The following is a 26,659-nucleotide window of genomic DNA, read 5'->3' as shown; positions in this document are numbered from 1 at the left end:
CCCCGATCACTTGTGACTATCACTGTGAAGCCACAGTATTCACCTGACCCATTCCTAATTTCCTTTCTATAACCTTGTAAATATTTAAACAGACAATGAACAAATAAAACAAACGCTTCAAAATACTTACTGCTTCCAATTCATTATTCTCTCTCTCCGAAGCGCCTTTTTCCTCTCTCTTCTCCTGCTCGTTATCTGTGTTATCCTCCTTAACGCTAGTAGAAGAGGCACAGACAAAATATTCACAAACTGAAATGGCATGTGCTTCCCATCCCCCAAACCAGTAAGTTGCAATTCCAAATAAAGATGAAAACCAAAGTGTAGTTAGACAAAGGTACAGGTGTTGGGCATGGGTAAAACACAACTTCCAAACTCCCACAGATAATAAAATAATGCTGAATTAATCTTAGCTTGCAAAATAATATTAATGATGAGCACATTGGTTTAGGGCATATTGCCCAACTGGGACAATCAGAATACACATCTTCATATACTACAGCAGTACTCATTTTGCATGGAAGTTGCAGTGTACCCAGAATAGCTTTTACAAAACAAAGAACATTGTGTGTAGGTACAACATACATTACAGTTATTACTACACTCTCAAGCTATAACAGAGCCTACTGTGCTTACAATGATCTGAAAGTTTATGTATAAGCCTTAAACAACATCCTAATTTATCATACTATAACTACTCTTTTGATCAGTTATCTACCTTGACATCAAGGGAATGTTCAAAATAGGCATTGATACGACAACAAAAAGTCAAGAAATACTGAATTTTTGCAATAGGACTGTGTCTCAAAAATAAACTTTTCCCAACTATTAAGATTACATTTTAGTATATTTCTATGCTTTTGTTTTTCAGACTATGGTTCAAAACTTACTTAAGAGTCAAGTATCTCTATATTCTCTCCACGCTTGGCAACCTGAACTGTAGTGATGGCTTATGCAAATTACAGCAGGGGTTTGTCTTGTTTTAAAGGTTTGGTGTATTAGCCATTAGGATGAGTTCTAACATTTTTTAAGTGCACATTTGAGACATCATATGCAAATGTAAAACTCAAAAGTCAGTGGCACTCTGCTAATTGTCATGGACTAAATGACAGTCCCTCTAGTGCTACATGTGCGAAACCCAAACCATCCCCAATAGATGGGAAATCATGATAGAGCAGGGCTAGGCACCATAAGGGGTAATAATGAAAAAATGCGGTTAGGATTGCGTAACACGGAATCCACCTCACCTAACTTCAGCTGCATAAAAGTTTGGCAAGTTATGTGCTGTAACTCATCAGGCAGGGTAACTAGGAATGCACATCTTCCTCCACTGACACCAGGAGGGGCTCGAACTCGAGGTCTAACTCTCAGACAAATCCAATACTCAGTGCAGTGACAAGAAACGTTCAGTAGATTCGAGACACTATACTTTGGCAAGTGACACCTAAAAGCCACCTTTAAAACAGAGCTCTTCTTTGAAGAGTGCCAGTTAAGTAACACAGTGTTTCTGTGCACACATGATTTTTTTGTTATGCTACTTTGCTATACTATTTTTTAACCTGTTCAGTGCTAACTGGTTCCTTCTGCCCTGCTCATCACCAGTGAAGCCAAATCCAGCTACAGCTGACCATGTGCAAGGCAGAAAGCTTTTGCCTGGACCGTCTGAATCCACACAGCAGCTGGGGAGGCTGGAAGCAAAAAGCCTAACCAAATTTGTACAGGAAACAAATGCCAAACAAGGAACACTGAGCCACGCAATCTGATTTCCACAGATTCTCATCTCACTCAGCCCACATCATGTTCTGTTTTCTGTTGGTTAATAAGCCTAAATGATAACAGATCTTAGCTGCAATCTTCATGCAGATTGAGACAAATCCCCAGTTTCCCTTCTGCCTGCACACAGCACGGAGCTCACCACTACAGAGAATTGGTGTTCTGCCTAATAAAGGGGAGAGGCAGGAGAATGGAGAGCCAGCAGCTCTCCCAGGCAGAACTGTACTGCTTGATTTGTGTGCTACTGATCTGTGGATTCACATCATCTGCATGAATTCAGTGGGGCTTTTATGGATCAAAGTAAACAGCTGAAAAATAAAAGCTCCGTTACTTTCATTTTTAACGACAGTATATTTCTCTTTTTAGAGCCCTCAACTTAACTGCTCTCTATAACTAACTACTTTATCTACTGTTTTGGCTGAAACTGAATGGAAAGAATAGTCAAGGCTTCAGTCGCATGCTTTCAAAAATAAAAGAAGCAGACTTAACTGAGGTGTGAAGGACCAAGACCTTCTTGATCTCACATGCCAAAATTATCGTCGTATACTTCCTGCTATACATTTCATACCATATGAGCTACTGCACCTTCCTCCTGCCTTTCATTCCATACAGGCCATGCAAGAAAGCAATCTACTTAATTCTATAGCGATTCCCAAAGGCACCGCCTCCCCACAAATGCCTGCTCAACACCGTGCAATCCCAGAGTCAACTTGAATTCCACAACAGAGGTCCCTTCCAGTTAAAACACTTGGTGAAACTCAAAACACAGGAAAGAATTTTGAAAAGCCAGACAAACTACTCTTGAAGTACCTATGAATCTGCCCAACTTCTTTTAATGTATGACAACCAGTTAATTGAAATGACAGGTAATTAAAAACCTGGGAAATATTCCAACCTTCTTTCTTCTTGACTGCTTTCCTCAAGTTTCTGTAGCCTTCAAAAGCACGAGGTACAGTATTGGAAGGCCAAGCCAATGAAGGACAAACCAGACAGTGAAAAGCAAAAGTGATAAGAAGGTAAAAAATTGATATATATGAGCTTGTGGAGTTTAAAATGAAATTTTAAAAGATACCATCAAGAGACAACAAGTAGTAAAAAGGCAATACATTTTGCACAGTTGGAAAGTAAATAGAAAACAAAGAAGAAGCATTTGTAGGTTAACTAATCTGTCACTGTCAACAATTGTAAATTCAACTTACACTAAGGAAGAAGTTTTAGATATAGACAATATATTTCACTTTGAGAACTATTTCTAATATGGATTCAAAAAAATTTCTTAGTTCTAGAAAATTTTCTCCTCTTTTGCCCCTTAAAATTGGCAGGTAAAACACCAAAAAAGAAGCAAGAAGTACTGCCATTGAACCAAAGTTATATATCCTCAGGAATACATCAGAAAAAAAAAAAATGCACTAGTTTTTCATATATTGTAATATAAAATAGTAATGAGAAATTTTTATTTTAAATCATATATTCTGAATATAATTCATATAAAAATCTTCAAACTGCATTTATTTTTTGGTTTGGGGTTTTGTTGCTTGTTTTTAAATAAAAAGCAGAAAACTGCAGTTTGTTTTTCTGGGATTCAAAAAGTACATGCCAATGATTGCTTGTTATTTTTTAATAAATTAACAAAAAAATATGCATCAGAAGCAATGAGATGGACAAAGCGTTAGTATTTTTATTTGTACTTTTTCCTCTTGAACAAATGTGGATGTATCAGTAAAGAAATGTCTGCATGACTCAAGTGTAGAGATGGCTTAAATTTCAACAACTATTGACATTCCTCATGCTCCCATTATGCGCAAGTTTTGAGCAAGAGCTTTTGCTGCCTTTTCACCTTATACTGCCTGCCATCTTCCTTCAGTATCAGCTAGGAGCCAACATGCTGAACCCCATGTAATTTTATCAATAATTTAGTTTAATAAAGGTTAGGGAAGTCAAAAGACAACAGTCAAAAAAGGTTACCCGGTATGGAAGGCTGACGAATGATTGAAAAGTACATGGGAGGTTTGCTCTGGGACTGCTGGTGAGTAGGTCACACCATGGGACACTCAAGCATGTCAGTATTTCAGTAGCCAAAACATTACTGCCATGTAAACTGTTTCCGATAAACTTTATGACAGATGCTTATTAAAGGCTACAGATATATAGCAGTACATACCTGCTGCTCATTCAGAAACTGGCTCCTAGATCTTCAGCCTAGCTCACAACAATTTAGATAAGTTGCATGTATTTCAAATTATGCACCTTTCATCATACTGACCCATCACCAGGAAACGAACAGACCAAGAAAGGTAGCAGATGGGGCAGAACTAGTAACTAGATTTACCGATCCCATTTTAATAGGAAAACGCTAGTTAGACAACTTTAACAGAACAGCAACCCTAACAAGAAATAGTACAGTAGAAGCAGCTAAATGCCTGTAAAAGACAGAAGTAGAGCAAAGAATCCCTACCAAACTGCAGGATAAATTGTCCCTTTGCAATACATTAGCATACCCATTGCCAATTCCTGAAATTTCAATAGAATAAAAATTCGCAGTGATATGCCCTGAACACAGACTTTGCATTTCATTAATTAGGGACTCTGCAGGTAACAAGTATGAGAGGCTATATGCATAATCTCTCAAATTCTAACGATTCTTAGCTTCTGAGGAATGTTTCTCCTAACATATGCACCTCAGGAATTTATAAATATTTATTACAAAGCAGTCTGCAGATGGGCCAGTAGATAGATTCAAACCTTACCAGCACTTTGAAGAGTATGAACCCATTCTATAGAACACAAGACCTGCTTTAAGATGGAGGCTGGACCATCAAGAGGTCTCTTCGAACTGAAATTTTTTCTGTGGTTCTCTAATTCTATAAGGCTAGGATAAAAAAACCAATCTCAAAAATAGTTTATGGTAAGTAGTCCCTACTGGGTCAGACCACTTGGCTATCCCCATTCACAAGATTATTGTCCTGGTGTGAGCAAATGTGACTGGACACAGAAGCTTCTTTCAGGGGGGGGGGGGGGGGGGGGGGGAGAGAGAAGAACAACAACTTTTTAAAGTTTTGCTTACTACTGTATGTACCATAAAACTTCCAAATGTTTTGTTTGTTTGTTTTTAAAGTGATCATCTCCTACAATAAGAGATATTACTCAATATATCTAGTAACCTTTATCCGTTTTCTGGTCACAATCCTGTCTGCTACCTAATACTCAGGCCGCAACATAACAACTGGGGCTCTCTCTAAGCATGTATTTAAATGCATGCTTGAATTTATAATGTCTTGAAACATACAAAATCAAAATCAAATCTCTTTGTTGCATTTACAGTTAAAGAACATATTGAAGTGTTTGGCTGAAGAGAGGCCAGAACATTCTGCTGGTTTCATTTAATAGTTCCATGCTCCCCTCAGGTTCCTAGAAACACGAGACAGAAAATCTATCAAAATCCCCGTAGAAGTATAACAGTTTCGTGAAAAATAATATGCAAAGGAAGAACCTAGTTGTTATTAAAATGAGTGTTCTCTACAAGTATCAGTCACTTGCGTGGTGAATGGATTTATAGGTGTAGGACCTCAAATTGCAGATATCACTAACTCAAACCTACTTCGTACTTCAACTACATTTCAGGCTTATACTGTTTTAGTTTTACTCTTAACTTGTAAAAGCCGTCTGCAGGTCCATTAGTAGATGTAGTAATAGATTAGGAGCATGGAAAATTTCAAGGAAAAGCAAAAGATCTCTAATGGAATCAGAGTCTCCGAGTACACAAACCGATCCTTGCTGTACTAACTGCTGTCTGAACAGGCATTTATACCCATGTCTATGAGCATTTTAGTAGATGAGAAGCTGGACAGCAAAAACCAGCAAAAGCATGATGTTGCAGAGAATTAGGAAACCTCAAATTAAAAACATTCATAAAAGCAGAACATAAAGCAAAAGAAGCCATTCCAAGAGCTACCAAAGAATTCCCAGCTATTCAGAATATCTTTTCTTCAGAAAGCTGTTTCAGTTCTGACATATGGTAGATAAAAGTTTATAAGTTTTACTTTTGAAAACTTCTGTTGAATTTCAGATGCATTTTTAAAATTTTTTATAAAATATCAAAATTTATGGAGAGCACCTGTGCTTTTACCATTGTACATAATTATATAGAAAAGTTCATTACAACAGACATTCATTCTACAAATACTGCATACTTTGCTGGAAGAAAAGATGCAAAACACCTATAACTTCAACGTGTAGAAGGGTTTGAAGCAGTGTGGGATCCAAACCCACACAGCAACAACGAAATAATTTTAAAGTCTCGGTGGTTAAAAAATACACCTCTTTACTAATAAAAAGGAAACAAATAGCATTATAATTCATACACCACCTCTTTTTCTTCTTCCTTTCTTTTTTTTTCAGCTTTTCTAGATCTTTCTTGGCTATATCTAGAATTTCCATTGTCTCTTTCTCCGAAGAAAGCATAGAAGCAGAAAATGCTGATGGTCCACCAAAGTACGTGGATCTTGTTGAAGCTCTTGACAAGTTGCGTCGAAGATTTTCATTCACTGCTTCACTTTCTAATAATTTTGCTCTTAAAAAAAAATGTAGACCATGAATCACAAGCATTGCTAACACATGAGATGTATACTCTTTAGCATCTGTAACTGCAGTGCATTACCTTCAGTTTAAAAAGAAACTACAAACCAAGGTGAAGTCTCACAAAATACAAGTGAAGTCAATCCCTTCATGAGACCATTTGACACAACGGTTAAGTATAGTGTACATATATCATATACGTTAGACAGAATACATATAAATATAAATGTCTGAATAAATATACACACATATATACGTACAGATATATATCTACATACGTTGTATGTATATACACATTACACAACAGCTACAGTATTATGTAGCTCTAATGCTAACTGGTAATAGGCCAGATTGGGTTTTGGGGTTTTTTTTGCATGATACACCTCCAAGAAACAGAGAAATAAAAATATCTAAAATATTCAATACTTTTTAAATTTAAAAGAAAAGCAGATGCTTTTTTTTCTTCACACTAAATTGTAACAAGCAATTTCTCAGTACTATCATTTATATACAAGGTTATGAAGTTACCATAAAACAATTGTTCCAAGTTTTGCTGTCCTTCGTGGAACAATATCAAGTCAACATCATTATTTAAGCAACATCTTATTTTCATTTCTGTTGTCAGCTTCATCTTTAACATTCTAATTTTCTATGGCCAAGAGCAACACCAGCTGGTCTTAGAAGCTGAAGGACCACTGTCCTAAAGTAATCCCCACACAGGAAAACAGCTGAAGTATTTACTTTCTAACATTTCTAGGTGGTGGTTTGTTTTTGTTTGGGGTTTTTTGGTGTTTTTTGGTTGGTGTTTTTCTTGGGGGGGGTGGGGGGGGGTGTTGTTTTTTTTTTTTAATAAAAATTGCTCAAATACATATTATGCAAATACCTGAGATCTTCAATTTCCTTGATATAATTATGAATCATGTTGCTAATTTCTTCATTTCCTTCTCCTTTGAAGGACAAAGAGACAGGTGGGGTGGGGAGAAGAGAAAGATTGAGAAAGGACAATAACAGTATAAATGTCTGAATACAGCTACTAGGCACAAGGTACCAGCAAAGATAAACAGTCATATGGGCTACACATTTAGATCTTATCTGATTTATAAAATATATTTCCTCCTTAAACTGCATTAATTTTTTGGTTCCTCCGCATTGTGTGATCACGATTATTACAAGTAATTTTTTCTATTTCATTTGTTTTCCATATTAGTACCTTTTAACAATGCATGTACCATAAATCAAAAGTAACCTGACAAACAGTGCACAAAAAGAACAATGCAGTCATGGCAAGTCAATTGCTTGATTATTCTATGAGGTGAAAAGCAAGGCAACATTCACCCATCTGTGTCCAGGTCCTCACTCAATGCAAAATATTTAAGTCCATGCATAGCTAAGCATACAAGTAATTCCTATCCAAAGGTATTATTTCGCATTTCATGTTGCCCATGGTCCTAAATGAATGTTCAAATCAGGGTACCAAACTTTTTCTGTTACTAGAAGTCTCCAGAAACAGAGGAAAGAATTAGATGAGGCCCTATCCCTGTCAGGGATACATTACTGTTACAAAGATATCACTTCATTCCATGGGACCCATGAAGCAAGAACATATACCTGATCTAAGTTCATGAACTTATTAAGCAGTTTACACACACACACCCCCCCACACACACACCCTGTACCCGCAGCATACCTGCTCTGGCTAGCACTTGGTTGGCCTGATCACTCATAAGTTGAGTTATTCTGGCTCTCAGTGCATCAATAGTCTCTTGCATTGCTTTAATTCTAACACGCAGGTTGTTGTTTTCTGTTTGTAGCATCGCATTTTCATGAAACATGTCATTGATGCTTTCAACGCCTTCTTCATCTATAATCCTTTTACCCTTAAGAAAGTAAATATATGTTATTACTACTAAAGGCTAACCTACAAATCAAAAATTTTTAACTTGACAAAGGCAATCCACAGATCACTTGAAATTCCAAATAGGCACTCATAGCGAAAGATAATCTTCTCTCAAAAAGATTAAAACAATGGATAAATGGATCATTTTCAAAACACTGGTGTCTGTCCAACACCTTAGCTTTTGAGGCACGTGTAATTCCATTTTAGGCTGAAATACAAGTTCTTGAAGAGGTTAAGAAACGAGAAGACAATTCTTTATCAAATCAGGATATTATCTCAAGGATAACAAAGGAGGAGGACACTGTTTGGTAACCACATTTATTGCTGAAAACATTATTTGTTTAAAATTTCAGGAAGAAATGGGCATTGTGTAGTATGAGTACTCGGCTTATATAATTTAAAATATATTTTTAAAACACAAATTGTTCTGGCTGTCTGGTAAGTTTTTAAAAGCGCTACACAATAACTGTTCACATTCATTTATGTGACTGTTTCTCATTGCTGAGCATGACAAGGTCAATTTTTGCCTTTCAAAAAGCAAATAGCATGTATCATCTCTTGATGTCATTGGCATTCATTGATGTATCCTTTCTCTGGGGATGCAATCTAAGTTTTATAAAAACATAATTCCAGTAATCACTGGAATTAGAAGTGTTAAATTAGGGTTGCTATTCAAATTTTTTTAGTGTATGAAGTGGAAGTAGCCAACAGAAAAACAAGCTGTAAAACTATAAGCATTTTGAAGCAGAAGAAATCCTAAGAGCATGAACTTACTGTTTTATATTCCATGAGTTCCATTTGTAGCCGTGTAATCTCACTGCGCAAAGCATTTATTTGTTGACTAGCCCTATCCTGGTTAACCATCACTTTGTTCTTGATGTTCCGTGCCCGATTGGCATACTTTAACGTGTTCAAGGTTTCCATGAAGTCTCGATCTGAAGGGCTCACACACGCTATCATGAGTGTTTGACTGCAAGTTACAAACACAGGTCAGCATTACGCATCAAGAACAAAAAGAGTACAGAGAAGCTAAGGGGTCTTCAGGTAGAAGGTGAAACAAAAATAGTGACTTCATAACATTTGTGAAGAATATTCCTCCAACTCACAGAAGATGACTGTCAACCACAAAGTTCAGCACTGTTACATCTTGTATCACCCTAGCATAGCATAGGGGATGCTAGATCATTAATTGTTCTACCTATAAAATTATAAAAGCAATTAATTGGTATTCCTAGAAATCTTTTTCAAATTATATTCAGTTTGCCTAATTATACATAAACTGAGATTTAAGTACTTAAGATCAACCTAAAGTCCTAGGCAGTCAGTTGGATCACACAGTAGTCAGGACTGCCTACTCATTAATTCCTGAGGTTCCTACCTACTTAATCTGAAAGTTGCCTGAATGCTCATCTTAGCTGTCCATGCATGCGCACAACTGCCTAAGGTACTTTTTGTCTACCTCAGGTTCTACCAAGATCCAAACTGCCTAAATGCTCCACTGCAAATCATCTCCTGTTCTCCAACAGGAGCCCAAAAGCTAGTACTTACCCTTAGTACATCTGGCTATAACTATTTATTCCACATTTCATATGAGCACTGCTTAGAACACTTCCACAAAGAGCAGCACAACCTGAGCCCTAGGCCCGAGAGGGCTATAAACAACCATCTTTCTTTCAGGTTCCTACAACACCCTCTAGCCATTCCATCATGGGATATGCAGGGTGAGAACATAACTCCCTGCTCCAAATGAAAGATTGAGCAGACAGACCAGCAAGAACCAGTGGGACAAAAGCAGAAAAAAGCAAAAAATTCTTCATTCCAACCAAGTGGTTTAATCATTCCACAGGCAGATGGAGGAACCAGCGTCCCTTCCCTTGCTCCCTGGAGCACAGTCTCATTTCACATCAGATGAGAACAGCCTAGAGGGGTCAGAACCAGAGTTCCAGCTGTAGATCATATTCTGAAGGTGCCTTCACGGCCTAAATTCTCAACAGATAGGGGAAAACACCTACATTTGATGGACTGAGTCCTCCCCAGCAGGCTTTAGAGCAATTTGTTTCTCTGTTGTATGTGAAAGCTCAGGTAGTTGTGTTAGGAAGACTGCACTGTCTCCGGGGCAATGGAGCAATATCTGCATTAGGCAGACCGGATTCTGATCTTCACCTTCCATAATTTCAAACTGAGACGATCAAATTAATCCCCGCAACCCTTTGTGAGGCAAACAATTACCTTCACCATACACACTGGAAAATTAAACGGGAAAAAGTAACTAGCCTGAGGACACAAGAAAGATTCAGTTTCAGCAACTCTTCCTCAGCCCTCCTGCATACCTTTGTGTCAGTTCCCCAACTGTTTGAGTTTAGTCCTCAAAATAAGAATATGTGAGATTAAGAATAATTTTTTAATACTGACATCAGGACTACTTGTGCTTTCAGTTCAGAATGTGATTACTTTTCTAAAACTCAGATGACTGGTTCTGCTAGGTGTCTGTATTGAAAACTGATAACTTGAACTCCACTTTCCTATCTGAATTGTATAATGAACTAATTTTTAAAATAACTATTCTACTCCCTTTATTTTACCACTTCTTTAAGCTACCCTCCCCAAAGTTTTCATTTTTCATATTATACATTACAAAAATCCTTTCCAAGAACACCGATATTCCATATTCTTACTTGAATAATTCGAGAAACATTGATATTTAAATGCTGCTTCAGAACTGTTACAGCATTATATTTAAAGTCAGGATTATGGTGAGAATAGTACAATGATACAATGCTTTCATCATTGTTAACTCAGGACTCACTGCAATCTAACCTGAATCACTTTTTAGGTATTTGCAAAAGAGAAATTATAATGTGGACTGTAATACCTAGAGTAGAATTTGGAAGGCTATTAGATTTCTGTTAGCTTGTTCCATAATCTCATTTCCCAGAAGAAAAATAGCACATTTAAAATTTAGCTTTCCCACACTTTTTGGTTGCCAAAGCATGGATAAGAAAATATTCAAATTGTGATAATATGTAGAACTCTTCCTTAACGGCAAACTGTTAATTTGACATGTCTTAGCATGTATATCACATAAATAAAAATAGGTGGTGCTGGCAGGGGGTATCCACAAATTTAACATCAGGCAGAAACAGAAAGAATGTATCTGAATATCCGTGTAAATGCTCTGGGACAGCATTTGCTATCTGTATGTTGTATACTAAACTATGTGATTTCTCCTAAAGAACAGGAGGGGGAGCAGCAGAGCTCTAAGACAGGAAAATATTTTAGAGTCAATATTTCAACAAAAGTACAATTTTGGAAGTGGTTTGAAAAAACACCCATGAGCTAGTGTATTTGATATCAAATTTAGTCACGAAATGCTATTTGTAGTTATTTCCAGAAAGAGCTTAGAAGAGCTATGCTCTTGATTTTTGCTGATTTTTTTTCCATAATTCTTGAGTTTCTTCCTCCCTTAAGCACTTCTGAAAATCCTAGCCTTTATTTTGCTTGTTTTGTCTTGCTCTTTGCTTTTCTTCGCACTTCCTCATAGTGCTGCGGGGTGTGCAGAAGTTATCTCAAGAGCAGCGCAACGATTTAAGAATTCTCTTCCACTTCTCCCTATTCCTTTGTGAAATGCCCAGAAAACTTCCCGCCCTCCTAAAAAGAGCAGTCAGCCATATTAGATTAAATAGAGGAATGAGAGTACTACCTTGCTAAAACATATTCAACTATGGTCCCTTTTGTATTTGTACATGTTAATGTTACCTGTTTGCTTAGACAAAGTTTCCGGAGGCCAAAGCCTCTCTTCCTTGTCTGTGCAGCAGGTATACAGAACAGGTTCATACAAACAATTCTGGTGATACAGTAGTTTGTTTTCATTGGGTTCTAATCCAAAACCAGGTAAGTGGACGTATGCACCATACCCTGAGATACGCAACCTTTGCAAAGAGATGGCAGTGCCTATGGTAAGCTGACTCAAAGCTCCTGCATATGGCGATCAGAACAAACAATTAAGCACCATTTAAAAAAAAAAAAATCTCTGCAGGAGAAACTCATCACAGGTTTAAACTATGCTGTAATTAATAAGGCTATAACACAGTAACAAGATTTACCATTTATGCTGTCTATAATCTAAAGATGTCTTCATGGAAAGGACTTGTCCTGGAAATGGTAACTTCTAAGTAACTTGAAGCCTCGTGTCTAGTAAAGCTACAATAGCACTGAAAAGAATGATGCAAAAAGCCTGTTTAAAATCTTTTCCCTGCATTGCCAGCATTTTGTATCACGACAGTAATTTATCTTCGGAACCTCCCTCCAACAAAAAGAGTGGCTATTTTTATCATTGTTTAATGTTTATTTTACTTTCTGAAGATTATGGATGAACACAAATAAGTACATAATGAAATACACAATGTTCTAGTTTTCATACCTGTTTCCCCCAAGAGAGTCTTGAAGTAGCCTTGTAAGCTTTGAATCTCTGTATGGTACATGAGTTGCCTTCTTACTTTTATCTCCCAGTGCACTTATTACATTGCCAAGTGCCAGCTATAAAACACCAAATCATGTAACACACAAGTTAGAATCAGTTCCCGAGTAGTTTTATTTCAAAAACAGCCGTGAACAGAGGCCTGCATATTGTGAAAAAACAAATATACTCATGAAAGTTAACATAAAAAAATATTTCTGAAGACTTTCACATTTTACAGTAGATATCTATAAACTTTCATGCTATCAACAGTGAATCAGATGACTTGCAGTCTAGTATCTGCGAGTGCTAAGTGCTTAGCACAATTTTTGTGCACCATCTATTGATATCTCATGTCAGTTGCAAACTAAAGTTAGAACTACTGCATGTAGGAAACATTTACTTTTGATGATTATTAAAAGCTGATCTCTACTTCTAGCAGTAACTATATTCTTAATACATACAAATTAATTTTATCAATCTGTTTATGCTAGATTTAGAATAAAATATGGGGCATTTATATGAAAATGTACTACCTTTACAGATATGAAATAAGGAACATCTGATGAAGATATAAGCATTTAAGGCTTGAAATTATGTAGTCCATGGCTATCCTCTTTCATTGCTAAAAGAGTCTAATTCATGTTTATAAACAACATTTGGCTGTAAAATTATTTTTAATGTGCAACTGCATGTACTTCAATCATATGCCAAATTGAAGAACATTCCTCTAGATGGCATCCTATACAGCCAATTTTTAGTCTTGAAAATAGTCTTGCTGCATCCAGCAGTTGAAGAACTGTGTATACACCACATTCTGTGTCTGCTTTGAGGTGTTTAAATGACTTTCAATCTGTTTCCCAAAGCTGAGGGCTGGAATTCACTGTAAATGAAAAGTTTTGTGATCATATAAAAATATTACTTCCATCACACTGATTTTCACCTTCGTGCATTCTGTATCCTATTTGTCTATGTCATCTAAACCCTCAAATTTCTGTTGGCTTTGTGCTTATATCAATGATGAAATTGAACTGAATTCTCTTTCTCTTCCATATAATATAACCAGAATAACTACAGAATATAACCACTGTCATGATGGCAAGAGAATCACTAAGAAAGTTCTAGTTGCAGAATACCTCTCTGGTACTGCACATTAGACCAGAAAAAAAAAAAAGACATTTTTCACATATAAAATACTCATGTATTTTTGAGTCTTTAAAAGAGAATTGCACAGAGCCTCCACACAGCCAAGTAGCTCAAAACAAAGGCGCGAAACTACAGCCTCCACTGATAATCACTACTTTTCAGTCTAGTCATAATTAAATAAAACATTTAATAGTTACTTAAAAAAAACCTCTATAGAGAGCCAGTACACAGACAAAAAAAAAATGAGGTGATGTGATAAGTTAAAAATTTTATTTCTACTTCGAAGTGTTTTGCCTAGGGTTGTTTTACATTATGTTTCATAATTGTAACAAAGAACCAGCATTTACTGATCAATGAATCTTATTCATTTCCCACATTTTACATGCCTGTACTCCTTGCAAACTGCTTGTAATGTTCTCCAATTGTTAGGGTCTTGACAGAATAAAAATAAAAAAGTAAAAGGAATATCTCTGCAATGTCTTTTAAAAGTTAGAGTAACTAACTATATTTAACTATATATATATAACTAACGACAGTTATAAGTACTATAATTTGCTAGTTAGGGTCTAGTACTGGGTTCTGGCTTTCTAACATTTTCTTGGTTGTAAGAATCAATATATACTGTTATGTCTCGTGCTACAGTCCTTGTTCTGCACATGATGCATTTCTACTTCAGGGATTACTAAAAACAAGTGATCCAAAAAGGAAGAGAAGATGTTGCCAACAGCTTATGGAAACAAATTGTATAGTCTTACTAGTCCACAGTTGATGGAAATGCCTTCTTTTGCCCTTTCTCCTGTAGCTCCTGTTCGCTTTAGCCTTTCAGATCCCGCCAGATCAACAAAATGGAACTTAGCAGTAAGAGTTTCAAATTCATTCATCTCAGAAGATTCAGATATTATCCTGTTATCAGTGGTGTTATCCTGCAATAAAGAAGAACCCATAAAGCTTGGTAAGATCTTTCACATTAATATTTGACTACTGCAAAATTCAATCAACTATTATTTACAAGACTACTCATTTGCAATGTCCATCTCCTTCGCTATTTACTCGTTCTAACAACATCGGTATCTCTCAAAAAACTACCTCCATTTTAGTCATATCCACCAACATATCATTCTTGAAGACCCAGCTCTAGATGCACATGAACACCAATATGCCTATTACTTCTAAGTATGGGATACAATTGTTTCAGGGTAGGGGATAATACATATATTAAAAAATACAAAAAAACTCATCAGCATGTTGGGCAACAAAATTTGTACCTCTCCTGGAACGCAAGTTTTAAATCAATTGTCAAAAGAAATAAATTAAAAAAAAAAGTATTGATATTACTCTCCTAAACTACCAGTTCAAAAACCTGCCAAATAACTGAAAGATATGCGATTTTATACCTCTCTAACCCCATCATCAGCTTCCCTGTGGCATGATTCTTCAACTTTATTTTAGGAATTACTTTTTTAAGCCAGTTTTCTTAGCAGCCAGTATTCCACCAGCACTTCTGACTTGACCAGGAAATAAGGACAGCAGAGGGAATAAGGGAGAAAGAAGTGGTTCCTTTCTTTCCCCCCCGCCCCAAGTAAGCTGTAATGACTGGCACCTGACACATGCCTCCATCAATGCAGTAAGTCTGCCCAGGAACACACTGCGCTACGCGCAGGTACCGTAGCCTCGGCCTCTGTCCACTTCACATCCCAAAGCACAGCAGTAAAATTATCCTTTCTCATTATATAATCCCAAGTTTTTTTCTGTCAATTAGTGTAGCTGTACCGCATGCTCCAGAGATTTATTTTACTCTAAGTGCAGTTAGACCTGTTGTCATGAAAGCAACACAATGAGAAATCCTTAAATCACTGAGTTCCTGACCTTCCTGCTAAGATACGCATTGCAGGGCAATTTCTACCTACTTGCCATGGCAGCATGTCATAGGCACATATCAAGTGTAGACTGGACTTATATTCACACAGCCCAATCTACAGGCTTTATTAGTAGTATTCTATCACAGTAAGCATGGATTGTTTTGTTTTTTCTTTAGAAAAACCTCATATATTCTGTGGCAATGATCTTTATGTCCTTAGTCAGCTAGCCCACAGCTCCGTCCGCTATTGCAAAGGGCAATGCCTGTGGCTGCAGACCAAACTGTTCGCACAGTAGTTAAACACCTCATGCTTCTTAAGTGATCTCCTTTTGTAGCAGTTTCAGAAGAGAACAGGAATCGTGCCACTTCCCTGAGACTGGACTATCACACCTTTTTGGCTATTTTGACGTTTATACTGCTGGTGGATCATTCTCTCTTTCTTGCAAAGATTAACACATCCTTTCTCTCTCGCTTATTTAGTAAACCAAACATATATCCGTAAACTTCTGAGAAGCACGGATGGTGTGAATGCAGCATGAGGAGCAGCGTGTCTGTGCACTGCAGCCCTGGCTGCCTGCCCACCCCGGGCACCGGGACCACGCACAGAGACAGAGGCACAGAGCCCACACCGTCATCTGAGCAACTGTGTTGCTCTAGTAACAAAGGTCTCCCAAAATGGTTGTCTACAGGCGACAGCAACAACAGAAACTTGAGCTGCAGCTCTCCTGGCCACCCAATAAGGGCTCGTATTAATTTGTATTCCAGGAGCATTCAGAGGCTAACGTCAGGTCTAATCTCTACTCCTAAATACTGCAGGGAAAGAAGAGGGTGCTGTCTTCAGATTCAGGATCCAGCAATGTCCTGCTCCAGACAGTCAAATACCCAAAAAAAGAAGGAACAAAACACATTTTGACACAAGGCAAAAGGCCACAAACCTCTTAAAAACCAGACAGGGCCAAGCAAGAGTCTTGTGGGTGGCTCAGCTGGTGGGGCAGGCTGCAAGTGCTCCAGTACAGGTGGATTGCTGTGCTGACAGCCTGCTCCCAGGTGAGTTATCTCACTCTCCAGCTACATGGACAGTTTTCAACAAAACCTCTGAGCAGGCAGTGTCATTATGCAGTGACTGAGGTGCCCTGTCTGGGCTCTAAGTGTGATGCCAGCCCCTCCCAAGTGAGAAGACAGACAGCTGCCCACACCACCAGGTCCACAGTTTCAGCATGGAAAGCGTGAAGAAGTGTTTTTAACAGGCTTATAAAGCAGGTCTACATACCACAAAGGACCAGGAAGTAACCCTCATTTTGCCTGCAAATGATTATTTGTAGTGTTAAAAAAAACAAAAAACAAAAACAAAAAAAAAACAAAAAAAAAAAACAAAAACAAAAACAAAAACCTCCCCCCAAAAAAGCACTACAAATTCAATTCACCGTTCCACATGCTTAAAAATATGGTATCTATGTGTAAAATGCTAGCCAGGTACTTAGGAGTTCACCAAAGTATGTAAAAATTTTGGTACCTTTAGAATAATCAAATTAAGTCTCCCTGAAGCTACTGTAGTTTTCAGTAGTATGGATTTATTCAGAACTCTCCTCCTTACGAGGTACACCAACAGGAACTAACTACTGAACATTTGCATGAAAAAAAATCTTCTACAGAACAGCTCCATGTACATTCATAGTTTAAATTTCAGGTTAAGTGCACAGACTTAACAACATGTCTGAACCCCAAATATATATCCATTTAAAATAAATATGCTAAGCTTCAGAATCAGATGTTTTTCTACTTGCTCCTTGTTGGATATCAACACTTAATCTGGAATATCCAAGCATTCTCAGTTAGCTGACTGCAAGCTTAAACCCACTAACTACTAAGACACTTAAAAACGCTTTCCCAATTAAAGACAAATTACATTTTAACTTTCTTACTTGTTTATGTTGCAATGAAATACTGAAGAAAATGCTAGAGGAGAATGGGCAGGTTCATGTAAGAGGCTGCAGTTTATTGTTGCCTCTGGCTAGAGGATGGTTACATATGCACAGATTAAATCAAATTATTATAATGCTTAGCAAATTCATCGAGCATGATGATGACTGTAGCATATCTACCAAGTGCAATTCAAATAGCAGTGGCTGCCAAAACAATACTCACTTTTTGAAAAATGATTACTAAAGTGAAGTTTAGTAACAGCAAAGATACGTACAGTGTTAAATGCAGGACAGACTCTGGTTTGACATAAGTGTATAGTAAAGATAGCATGTGACCGTGAGCTCTGAACATTCATCTGAGTGCTGGCAGTGGTTCGAGACAAAGCCCCCAGCTTCAAGCACTGCATCATCTAGAAAACAGACAAGAAAAGAAGTACATTGCATTGCTTGCAGTTTAAATAAAAAGTGTTCCTATAACACTTACTGTTATGGATATAAATAAGCTTTTTCTCTTTGCTATGATTTCAGTTCCTATATGCTAAAAGCACAAAGATTCTTAAATAAGCAAACTAAAAGGGGGTTTTTTGTGGTTTCTGAAAGAAAACACTTAAGTCTTTGTACCCCTCTTTTTACTGTCCCCTGGTAGTAACACAGCAATCTTCCTTCCATTCACCTGCGGCAAAAATGGATGACTTCTGTACTTTTTTCAAAAATGTACAGTACAATTACATTTGTATTGAGATTTGCAATGCACAGCAATGAATGGCAATTTACATCACAACAGTCATCGTGCAAAGCTTTCCTGTCACAGGAAAAATAACATAAGATTTGGGAGATTAGATTTACACACATGCCAAAATTTTCTCTCCCAGCAGAACTATACTATTAGCAAAAGCCTATTTCTAGCATTAAGTGAAAGTGATATGCATTTCATATCAGACATTTATCAGATTTAAGTCTATAGAAACTAAAGAAAATAAAAATTTCAGCTAAACTTTACACCTAAATTGTCTGAGATGCAGATGTTAGTAAGCATAACCTCTATTTTTAACTGCTTATCAAAACAGACAAACAACATCCTTAGAAAGCACTTGGTATGCTACAGAGTGATTTATTTTCAGTCATCACCTCTGATTCTCCATTCACAGTTCGGGTTGTAACACCCACTGTATAAATTCCTCCTGCTGAATCTTCATGTATTTTAATATTTGATTTTTTATTCTTTGCATCAATATCACGTGTGGTATCAAACAGATCAAGAATTTCTTCATTGTAAAGCTGAGGAGAAAAAAAAAAGATAAAAAAATGTATATTACTTTAGGAATTCCTCCAAAGACTAACAAATCTGTGCGTGGCACAAACACAAGGTTCTAAAAATCTAAATGCCAAGGCTCTCAAAAAAGGATGCTGTGAAGAATCCAGACTTACAAGGACAATAGGATGATAGACAGAGCGGCTGCAAATAAAGTCATCTGCCCACCTTACCATTATGCCACCCAAAGAAGCAGTAACTTCCTCCACACCGTCAGATCTTGGAGAAAATTCTTTGGTGAGATCAGGGAAGGGGAGGCACCCGGTGCCAGCAGAACAACGGTGGCAGTGGTTTCTGTGGCAGGCACCTGCTGTTTTCAGGTGTGACCTTGGGCTCGGCTTTTGTTTTGTTGATTCAGTTGGCTGCACCCTCGTCAAAGCACTTCAAACTCACTCCACTTGCTCTCCCTGCCATCACACCTTTTCTAATCTCCTCTCTCACACCTAAATAATTCTATGTCTCTTTCATTTAGATAAACTGTTCCTGCCCTGGAAGGAATTTAACATAATAGTTTTTGTGCAAGCCGCTTATTAAAGACACCAACCAGCAGGCCAAAAATACTATGTCATGGTTTCCTGAGCAGGGCTTTTGTACTTTTCTCCATACAATACCTACACTTTGGTGCCCCAGAATCACTTACAACTTTCAGGCACAATTGTATGAGTATCAGCAACTGTTTACTACATGTTTCAGGCTGCTTAATATTTACTGCCTGTTTCACTGGGTCTCCTGAAGGTAAGTATATGTACATTTAGTAGTCTTTCAACTCAGTATCATTAAGCACATCAGACTTTTAGGTCAATAAATGATATCAGAACCAGCAAAGACATCAGAAATTACTATACAGTTATCAGTGTTAGAGGAGATAGGTTATCATTTCATAGGAATGTTCTGGGGTTTAGGAAGGGTGCTTAGATCCAATTGAAGATATCAGGGCAAACATAAAAAAAAAAAATATACACAAAATAGACAAAGCAGCATCCCACTGGGAATCTCATGGCTCAGGTCTCTGCTGATGTACACTGGAACAGTTCCAGTGTCTTCAATTTGGTTATACCAACTCGTTTCAGCAGAGCTTAGGCCAGAATGATTAAATCCCTGATCAAAGTCCCTAGGTAAAAGCCAAAGAACCGCTGCAGTAGATGTGTATTCACCCAATGTACTTTCTCATACACTGAAAGCAAGAGGCTTTCTCCTCTCATGAGTGAAAATCCATCCCTGAGAAGAAAAGGCTCAGCATTTGTGCATGTGATGCTTTTAATTCTTTACATATTAAAAAGGAATTATATTTATTAGGTATAAATATTCTAAGTAGGAACCTTCTTACTAATGTTTTACTTTGCTAAGTGCAAACAAACTGATACCACAATTTACAGAGGATCCTGACAGTGCACCTACAATCGCATGGGACTGCATATGCCTTTCTCTTGGAAAAGTTAGCAGGAAAGCAAGGAGTTAAGAGAGGCAGACTGCAGCAAACTGAAGAAAAGCAAGCAAGTAGCAAATAGAAATCACTGTTCCCAATAGTTATCCACCTGTCAGACTTCAAAGTTATTCCAAAATAAAATGTTGCTTCAACTTGTTCCATGACTAAGTTCTTGTTTATGTAATCCAGCCCTAATGGCAGATAGGATGGGAGGAAGAGGATACTTTCTGATACAAGCGTAGTGTATAATAGGTACCTAATCAGAAAAAGCTCTGAGAAAGCTCTAATTTAGCCTCAGTACAATTTAAAAAATTACCAAAAAAAGCAACATTTTGTTAAGGTAGAAACTATTATATACATCATTTAACTTTTCTCTAAATTAGATAGACAAGACAGGTTTTAGAACATACATTTAATCTGAAATACGTTGTAACGGCTGTGTACCCTTATCACTGTAACACTCAATTGCTGCTCTGTATTTTGGGACTCTCGCAGTCACGTTTGTAATGTTATGTCAAAAAACACAAGGAACTCAGAAACTACACTGGTTATTACTCCTTACACTACTACTGTTGCAGCCGCCTAAGCAGAAATGAAGCTGCAGCTCCCGGATGCTCAAAGAGAAGAGTACAGCATTCCCACAGCCCATGCTCAAGCCTAGACTCTCTCTAGGCAAACATTAGCCAAAGCAACAAAAAGCACTGCTTAAGGTTGGCAGTGACAAACCTATACTAGTGCAAAACTAATGCCAGCTTGTTAATCTTTAAAACAATCACAGGAATATATGACTAAAGGACCTAGTTTACTTCAGCAGTAATAAAACCAACAGCTTTTCTCTTGGGTAATATAAAAGTGGGTTTCCCCCCCCCCCCCAAAGTTAAAGATAAAAGTTGCATATACTGAACTAAGTAATACACATTTACACCGCTCTTCCTTAAACTGATTCTTCCTCTTCCTGTGCTTAAAGGATCAGATTTTGCAGCTTGGTAGTGAATGTAAATCTTACACCCAAATCAATCAATTTAAAAAATAGTTCCATGGGCAGGAGAAACAGCATAAAAGCTGCAAGACTTAAACCAACAGTGGCTGCAGGTTGGAGAGATCACAGATGTTATGGCCTCTCTTACCAGAGCTGTGTCTACGAGAAAACACAAAGGGAACAGTTTTTCCACAGCACTGACCCAGTTTTCCTCTCAGCCTAATGAAAGAGGGAACAGTGACACAGAAGCCCAATCCTAAACCACTGGGGATCATAGAAATAAGTATTTTTATGCTAGGCTTCTTCTGTGCTGAAAGGAATATAACAAGTCTCCTGAACAGATTTTGAAAGCTAAAGAAATCTATGGCAAAGTGACACAAGCAGGCAAAGCATGGTCACTATTCAAGGCACAAAGTACAATTGATTTTTTTTTTTATAGTTTTTGCTTTAAAGTTTTGTAAAGAATTACAGACAGGCGAGAGCAACAGGCCCCACAAAAAAAAGTGTGCTGCAGAAAGGGGTAAATGATGACTAATGTAACTATTCCTACACTTCAAAATAACACTGCAAAGGAAACTACTAAAATAATTGGAATAAGATAAAAAGGCTCTTTTTCATAAATTGAAGAGCTGAAGCAAATTCCATAAAATTTCCTTTTGAAATCTTTACAATTAATTCAAAACATCTCGTGGGAAAAGAATGTAGAAGTAGCAACCAGAAAAAAATGTTTAATTGGCTTTCAAAAAAAATACATCAAGTTACACACACAAACATAGATCATATTTACCTCTAAGAACTGTGCATTCACTTTAAAATCTGGAGGTGGAAGTCCTTGTTTAATAGCAGCTTGTTTTTTTTCTTCAATACATCTGAAAAGATGCTTAACAGCACGCGATATAATGCCTTGTTCCTCTTCTGTTATGTTGACATCAAATCCAGTGCCCATGGTGTATGTTTTGCCAGCACCTGTCTAAATTGAAAAAGGAGTAGTCACTAGAACACGTTAATAGTACCAAATCATTATAGAGAAATGCAGTTTGTGAACACTAGTGGTAGACAGCGACTAAGTCAGTCTGTCATCTTTACAATATTAAGATGCACAACACTGTGTCATTTTGTAAAATGGATAAACAGTACAAATTGGACAAACTCTACTGTTTATCCATAGATCACAAACAAGAAGGCAGGGACCAGTTCAATCTTTCATAAGCTTTTCCCCTACAAGCTTCCTCTGAGATGTTTACATCAGTCTTGAGCTATCATCTCTGAGGTCAAAAGAATAGTTGAAATTTTCAGCTGAGACTGCTAATTAACACACATATTTTGGAGGCAGAAGCAGCATTTGCAATTCTCTACTGAACTAGATCAAATGACTCTCTTAATTACCATATTACCATTGTTCTACATTTATAGGCAGCACTGAAAAATACAAGGTATACCCTCACTAGGAAAATAGCTTAATTAAATGTGGAGTCCTAGAGAAGACAAGGTAGTGTTGTGTTTTCACTTAATTAGTGGGTTAAGTCTAAGACAAAGATAGTATCACACAGCTGAACATAATCTACTAAACTGGATCTGCAAACTGCTTTGTTTCACTAGGACTAGACTTCACCTAGCAACTTGAGATATGACATATAACAGTGGTAAAATTCAGCATCCAAGACCAAATTTCATGCAATCAATTCCTAAAGGGATATTCAGAAGACAATAACGCATTCCGTGCTCAATGATATTTCAGCTTTGAGAAGTAAAATGTGCTCCCAGTGTACCAAGAGGGTGTGTTTGTTATGAAAAGTTCTCAGACTTTGGCATCTGATCTCTACATTTTGGCCACCATGAGGGCAAACAAACAAACAACATAGCCTGAAGCTCCCTAGGATCTATTTTAAAAAAGCTCCTCTTTCCAAAAGCATCTGAAAATGCAGAGGGATGGATAATTGCTCAGAAAAGAACCTCAGTACAACCTATCTCTATATATCAACTGATTAAGTCACTAATTTGTATTGCTGCATTGGGGTGAATTCAGGAATTATATGGACTCATGCTATTTTCAGCATTACTATTAATTCAGACCTACTGCCTATATACGTCATGTTTCAATTGCCATTCTGCACAGAATCTATACAAACTCCTAAACAGTCTCCAACAGAATCTCTCATTTAAAATAAAACCAAGACACTAAAAAAACAGGTTCATGCATTCTGAAATTTAAGAGAAAGATCAGTTACAAGAAACTGTTTATTCCAAAATAAATACTTCAAAATAAAATTGTAGAGCTTACTTGGCCATAAGCAAAGACAGTGGCATTATAGCCTTCAAAGCAACCTTCAATCAGTTTTTCTATACATTGTATATAGATCTCTTCTTGCTGAGAGTCAATGTTAAAGACGTAATCAAAAGTGAAGGCCTTATCTTTTCCCAAGAACACTTGAGGTTCACCAGGTGTGACAGATGTACAAATATGGCATCCTTCAATCTTCTCTTTAGCTAGTTGTGGTCTAATTCTGTTTTGGAAGAGACAAAAAGAACTATTAGAAATTCTCATCATCAGAAAGAGGAGCATATAAACAATGTAAATAAGGGATCTGAAAACAATTCCTTACTGACTGAAAAATGAGACTTTTTCATCAAGCCAGGAAGCTTCCAGCTGTCTGATAGTACTGACTGTACCAGAAACCCACCAGTACCGACTGTATCAGAAACCCACTCATACAACCGTTCATGCAAATGATGTTATCTTCCCTGAAGGTTTACCTAACAACTTCAAGTTGATGACCTGCCTAGAACTCTGCATGTTTCTGTATGTATACTCTGCATTACTAAAGAGTAACTTGCATGATCTGTTTCAGACTTTGAAATCAAACTTTCCAGTTTTATCAGACTTCTTCATGCTTTCATTGTAAAAATAGATTTTTTTTTTAATAGCAACAGAAATAGGAAAAGAATGCAGGATGGTTTAAGTAGTAGTAACTTGGGAGCAGGGACCCCCAAAGCCTACGTATCATCTTAAATTAAAGCCTCCTTGCTACGAGAGCAAAGAGAAGGTTCACATTTCTTCTTTTCCTTTGACAGGAAAGGAGCTTTGGTCACAGCCAGAACACTTCTGCGAAATGTTGGGTTTCAGTGAAGCAGCATACCTTCAGAGGAAAGAAAGAGAACAATATCTAACAAGTTCTACAGGTAAGAGTGTCTCATTCCTCATTATTTCCCCACTGAGACAAATTCAAGCTTTTATTTCCGTTTGTTCTGTTTCTGACAAACTACTTTGTAGAATATAGCCATCTCGGACTTCTTATATTCTATCATTTTATTAATTCCTCTGCATTCTCAACACTCTTGCAGTCTTGTCAAAATTAAATTCATGTACTGGCTCTGTGACTGAAGAAGACTGTGGAAGTTTGTGATTCAATTGGTTTAATGGTTAACTATCAGGAAGAAAAACTCTGGCCAACATAACATATTATTCTAGCTAATAATTTGTTTACAGAATTACTTTTTTGTTTTAAAAAAAGTGTTTCCAAGTTCCCAAAGTGGCACTAAATTTAAAAAAAAAAAAAGTGTGCAGCTTAAGAGATAGGGGACAAATAAGGCTATACGTAAGGGTAATAAAATGTCAGCTGTACAGCTACATACAAAATCATGGAGTATTTTATACAGATTCTCCATTTATATCAAACTTCAAGTACCTGTATTTACCTCATTGTGGCTACTTTTAGTTACACAATGTCAAAGTTGAAGATCTGTGTACACAGAGTATACTTTAAAGGCACATATTCCTTTCATATTCCATGCTTTAAGGGCCATGTCTACATTAGTGTTTGGTTTGGAGTAGCTGTGCTGTCTTGAAGAAAATTCCCCCGACATCTTCACTTACCACATGTTGGTTTGGATCACAGAGCAGTATCCGTGTGCACAAATTATACCCCTTTCAGAAGAAACTAAGCCAAAACGCTCCACTCCAAACACAGAAAATTTGTTCCAAAATGTAATGGAATCATAAGGGCCCAAAGCTACCCACTGGTGTACTGCGACCGTGCCAATGCTTGCTGATGCGGAGAGAGCTAGTCTCCAACAACTCCAAGTGGACTGCTGCAGACTAATTCAAATTATATCAGCACACAAAATACTTTAGTTCAAGCTAGAAGTATCCTGTACAAATCACACTGAGCATAATATATCTTCCTTTTATTGCAGATTACAAATTTTTTACCCAGGGATGTGCATTGCTGCCAGGAGTACTTCTCAGAATTTTTCTTCTAAAGGTTTCATTATATCCCACTGTGTGACACTAGAGAATAACCACAATTTATTTGTAAGGTTTTCTGCACACTAATTCCTTCACGGAAAGTTCATTAACGATCAGGCAAATATTTGAAAAATATCATTAAAGGAAAAATTGTATGATGTGTAAAATAGGCATAAATATTCTACAAATAGTATTTGCATTTGAGGACACGGAGTGTGTTATATAGGTCACAGATCTTCTCTCTAATAACAATCATTATCATAAGTTTTCTTCCTTTAAATAAGAATGCTAAAAATAATTCAGGATTTATACAGCTCCTTCACTAACAACCAACTTGATCCACTAGCACCTGTGTCCACCCAACACAAAACCTAACAAATATGTACAGAAGCTCATAATAAAGTTACTTTCTTCTAAATTAATGAAGATTTTGTGATAAAACAGCTTTTATTTCTAGGTAGAGAAAGTGTTCAAAAAAAATTAATCATATGCCTTTCCCAAAAGCATTCTACACAACTGGAAAGTTGAACAAATTAAACATTGTAGCATACTGTCTATAACACCTAATATTTAGAAAATGCCAGCTCAGTAGGTTATTCTACTGCCTTATTTTCATGCAGTGAAGTCAGTCAGAGGGCAAGCTGCTTCTTAAGACTAAGCACTCTTATTCTTTCACTAATCCAGTGCAGACAGCACAAAGGCAATCAACTGGTCTTATAATAATGAACTCTGAGGGCTTCTAAAGCTCCAGAGGTACTTCTTGCATTGTTTTCTACTACAAGAAAGCCTAGAAAGACCTATTCTAAAAAATCAAGAGGGAAAACTCATTTTCAAAATTAAGTAACCTCTTGTGCATCCCAAAAAAAAACAACTTCCCCCCAGTTCTGAAAGGCTTTTAGCACTAACTTGTAGAATGAAGGTTGACAACTTACAAAAAAAAAAAAAAACCACAAACAAACTTTTTCTGCATGTATTTTCATTCTAACTTTTTTTTTTAAAAATTTTTTTTAATTAATTTTCTACGCTGAGGGACTGATGCAATTATGACAGGTGCTGAATAATTTTCTCCTTT

The 26,659-nt window shown here is 37.0% G+C and overlaps 1 protein-coding gene across 8 annotated transcripts in view; it reads right to left on the bottom strand.

The window, feature by feature from the left end:
- KIF21A (kinesin family member 21A) overlaps window positions 1-26,659 on the bottom strand; it is a 91,902-nt gene that overhangs the window by 36,850 nt on the left and 28,393 nt on the right. For 4 of the 8 annotated variants that reach the window (XM_087765079.1, XM_087765075.1, XM_087765076.1 and 1 more), the window contains exons 2-13: window positions 23,623-23,845; window positions 22,129-22,311; window positions 18,753-18,902; window positions 17,900-18,034; window positions 14,600-14,767; window positions 12,663-12,778; window positions 9,017-9,212; window positions 8,033-8,222; window positions 7,229-7,292; window positions 6,137-6,340; window positions 2,666-2,704; window positions 131-215 (exon numbers count right to left, since the gene is read on the bottom strand). In XM_087765079.1, the coding sequence (XP_087621205.1) occupies window positions 131-215; window positions 2,666-2,704; window positions 6,137-6,340; window positions 7,229-7,292; window positions 8,033-8,222; window positions 9,017-9,212; window positions 12,663-12,778; window positions 14,600-14,767; window positions 17,900-18,034; window positions 18,753-18,902; window positions 22,129-22,311; window positions 23,623-23,845 (1,753 nt within the window). The remainder of the gene's footprint in view (window positions 1-130; window positions 216-2,665; window positions 2,705-6,136; window positions 6,341-7,228; window positions 7,293-8,032; window positions 8,223-9,016; window positions 9,213-12,662; window positions 12,779-14,599; window positions 14,768-17,899; window positions 18,035-18,752; window positions 18,903-22,128; window positions 22,312-23,622; window positions 23,846-26,659) is intronic. The other 4 variants (XM_087765073.1, XM_087765078.1, XM_087765074.1 and 1 more) reach the window with 1 other exon arrangement.

The sequence above is a fragment of the Nipponia nippon genome, unplaced genomic scaffold (assembly GCF_047370975.1).
Source record: "Nipponia nippon isolate SJK-2023a ecotype South Korea unplaced genomic scaffold, ASM4737097v1 scaffold_3, whole genome shotgun sequence".
NCBI classification, from domain to species: Eukaryota; Metazoa; Chordata; class Aves; order Pelecaniformes; family Threskiornithidae; genus Nipponia; species Nipponia nippon.
Note: the sequence above shows the minus strand (reverse complement) of the source record. Positions and strands in the feature narration are given on the sequence as shown.